Raw genomic sequence first — 3,366 nt, forward strand, 5'->3', positions numbered from 1 at the left:
AAGTTGAATGTTGTGTGAAGACCTTCCATATTGTCTGGTGGCATCTGAGGAATGTCAGTTGGCTATACTCTCGTGCCTTTGATGTTGGAAAAAAATTCAGGAAACAGAAGATAAAAATGGATCATAAAGCTGGGAAATTTTAGACTTGTGGACAGTTCTCACAGATGAATTCCACAATATGTCAGTAATTTTCAATCCTGCAAGAATAGCAAAAATAGTATATCCAAAGCAATCTGATGGTCATCAAATGGGTTTGCAGCACTTTGGTGTCCACAGTGGAGCAGGAAGGTATTCCTTGTAGAATGGAATCAGGTAGACCTGTGAGGCTCGTGAACTTGGTAGCCCTCATGAAGAGAAAATGAAAGAAGTCCAAGAATGTGATAGTGGTCCAGGGTGGTCAAGAGATGAACAGGTTAGAGATACTGTGTCCTGGGCAATTAAAAATCATCAACCTGCTTTTAACAGGTAGGCTGGCAGCAGGTAGACTCACAGCCCGTGGGTGGGCAGCAGTAGCAGCAGCAGAGTGGGCGGCAGCAGGACTGTCCACAGTAGGATGGGCGGCAGCAGGAGGCCTGGGCATGGTGCAGCTGGCAGCAGGTTGGGGGTGTGCAGCTCACCACGCAGCAAGGGGGCAGGCAGGTGTCCTCCACGCGGCAGTCTGGACGGCACCACCTGACACGGCAGCTCACAGCTCCACAGCCACCTTCCTGGCCACAGCCAATGCCACCACCAGTGCCACAGCTGGTTCCACAGCAGCTTGGCTGGCAGGGGGGCAGGCAGGTGTCCTCCACGCGGCAGTCTGGGCGGCACCACCTGACACGGCAGCTCACAGCTCCACAGCCACCCTCCTGGCCACAGCCAATGCCACCACCAGTGCCACAGCTGGTTCCACAGCAGCTTGGCTGGCAGCAGCTCGGCTGGCAGCAGCTCGGCTGGCAGCAGCTGGTCTGGCAGCAGCTTGGCTGGCAGCAGCTGGTCTGGCAGCAGCTCGGCTGGCAGCAGCTTGGTTGGCAGCAGCTTGGCTGGCAGCAGCTGGAGCCACAGTTCCCACAACAGGAGCAGCTGGGAAATCCACAGAAGCTAGTGGTACAGCAGGCCATGGTGTCAGGAGTTGGTCTGAGGTATGGGTTGCTTGGAGAAGATTTTGGGTTTTGGTGGTGACTTCCACGCTGGGCCTTTTATAAGCCCTGGCCAACTACTATTTACATAATTCCCAAAGTCTCTTCCTTGTTTGTGTTTAAAGAATTTGCCCCTGAATGATAATTGGCCTGCCCTGGAGTTATTTGTTCAACCTTCTGAAAGCCTTTAAAAGTTGATTATATTTGGTCTTCAATTAAGGTTTTTTTTTACCATGGTCACATAGTCATTAGTATTCGTTGGGAGCATAACCCCTAATCCCCACATTTGTTAAAATTTTCTCATTGCCCAAAGAATAATAGACTGATGCCTCACCTATTAGGAGTGTCAATATTACTCAGTGTTGATCCTTACAATTGGGCTGTTGGGTCTCACATGACGGTTTAATTTCCAGCAACGTGGCCTCTAATTTTGACTGCTGCTCCTTCTCAACTTTTTCATCTTCGCTTTGACTGTGGAGCAAGGCTAGATGCAGTTGGCCAGAAGGGATGCTTTCTTCAGGCCTGGAAAATGTGGATGAATTGTTATGGATAACAGTTTTGTAGCACTTGTTATGAGCCTCAATGGTTTTGATACTTTGCCTGTATCAATTCACTAATTTTCAGTGCAATCCTATGGTGTATGTTCCATTGCTACCCCATGATTCATGTGAGGAAAACATGATTTTAAGTAACTTGCCCAAGTTCACATTAACAAGTGGTGAATCTGAGATTTGAACCCACAGCACCTAACTCCAAACTAAACTCTTTTATCCACTATAGTCAATTCCCTCTTTTTTTTTTTTTTGATGTAAGCGATTGTTCTAAGGAAAATCAAAGGGTGAAAGCACGATATGAAAATTTGCTCACTTCATTACAGACTCTTTTGAGAGTAAAGGGAAGGAAGGCAGAGCTCAGGGTAAGTAATAACACTGTCTATTGGAGACTTTCCTAGAGATTTTACTTATTTATTTTTTTAACAGCATAGTAAGCATACTTCAAGAAAATCTCAAGTGCTAAAAATGTTAACTTACGGGCTGAGCCCGTGGCGCACTCGGGAGAGTGCAGTGCTGGGAGCGCAGCAGCACTCCCGCCGCGGGTTCGGATCCTATATAGGGATGACCGGTGTGCTCACTGGCTGAGCGCGGTGCGGCCGGTCACAAAAAGGCCAAAAAAAAAAAAAAAAGTGAACTTACCTGACTTGTAGCTTAGTCTAATCTTTTATCTTGGTATGTTGTATAGATTTAAATGTTAACTGAATAATAGTCACATTCAACGTAACCCTGGAGTACGTGATATACTATAGTGTGTTAGATCTGCAGTATGCAGTTTATTGTAGGTTTTAAAAACCAGTCCAGTCAGATGGAAAGTTTATATAACTTGAATGAGGCAACTGATGAAGGTCAAGGGGAGGGTTTTGTTGAAGTGCAATGGAAGGTGACCTGACCTGCAAGGAGTGTGGGCTTGATTATAGAGAAATGGGATTTAAAATGACACAAGGTTTGAACCAGAACATCAAGTGTTAGTTCATAAGTTTAGGTCATAACTTTTCCCAAGTCAGAACTAAGATATATTTTTCAAATCCCATATCAAATTTGAATTAAAAGCTGTGATTCTCTGTGAAGCTTGTGCTTCTTCTAAAGCAAAGGTACATCACAGGTTCTTGGATTAGCTAATTTTTTACTTGGGATGCTTGAAATATGTGGATTTGTTATGATTACAATCTCAGGATCTATTTAATTTATATCTAAATTTGGCTGAATCTTTGGTACTAAAAGATTTATCTCCCTTTGCAAAACATTTAGCTATTTGAAGAGTTGAAGTAAATTACTAACAAGGGCACTGGAGAGAGTACTATTACATATTGGGTCTCCATTTATGTGCTTTTCTACCGTGGCACTGTTTTTAACATTTCCCTCAGTGCAGAATTTAATTCAATTTTCATGTTTCGGCTCTTTAGTTACCCTTAGAGAATTATTAAGAATAGGATCTGATACTTGAAATTTGAGAATACTAATCCTCTGCCACAGAATAAAGACTAATCTGAACATTCCCTTACCTCTCCTAAGTAAATCAAGAAAATAAAATTTAACCAGAATCTTTTCTCCTACCATATAAACCCATGTCTTCTTGATTGGTTTCCATGGAATATGAGTAACAAGCCGAAATCATCTGTGATGTTTCTCTGTGGAGATTTACTATGATGTTTAAATGCTGGGCACCTCTTTCTGTGGTCTTCTTTGAGGAAGAA

At 43.7% G+C, this 3,366-nt stretch overlaps 1 protein-coding gene across 2 annotated transcripts; it reads right to left on the reverse strand.

The window, feature by feature from the left end:
* Positions 1 to 458: 458 nt before the first annotated feature.
* LOC103583067 (keratin-associated protein 1-3-like) lies at positions 459 to 1,100 on the reverse strand. Of its 2 annotated transcripts, none has more exons than XM_008564485.1 (2): positions 895 to 1,100; positions 459 to 768 (listed from the first exon to the last, which is right to left on the reverse strand). In XM_008564485.1, exons 1-2 carry the CDS (start codon positions 1,098 to 1,100, stop codon positions 459 to 461), a joined length of 516 nt encoding a protein of 171 aa, XP_008562707.1. The 2 variants fall into 2 exon arrangements, with proteins under 2 accessions (XP_008562707.1, XP_008562706.1); XM_008564484.1 differs by having other exon boundaries at positions 880 to 1,100.
* Positions 1,101 to 3,366: the final 2,266 nt, after the last annotated feature.

Source organism: Galeopterus variegatus, unplaced genomic scaffold (assembly GCF_000696425.1).
Source record: "Galeopterus variegatus unplaced genomic scaffold, G_variegatus-3.0.2 Scaffold19444, whole genome shotgun sequence".
NCBI lineage: Eukaryota > Metazoa > Chordata > Mammalia > Dermoptera > Cynocephalidae > Galeopterus > Galeopterus variegatus.

Coding starts and splice junctions, on each gene's coding strand:
- LOC103583067 (XM_008564484.1), bottom strand. CDS start 1,100: ATGGCCTGCTGTACCACTAGCTTCTGTGGATTTCCCAGCTGCTCCTGT. Junction 769..879: donor AGCTGCTGTGGAACCAGCTG/TGGCACTGGTGG, acceptor CTGCCTGCCCCC/CTGCCAGCCAAGCTGCTGTG.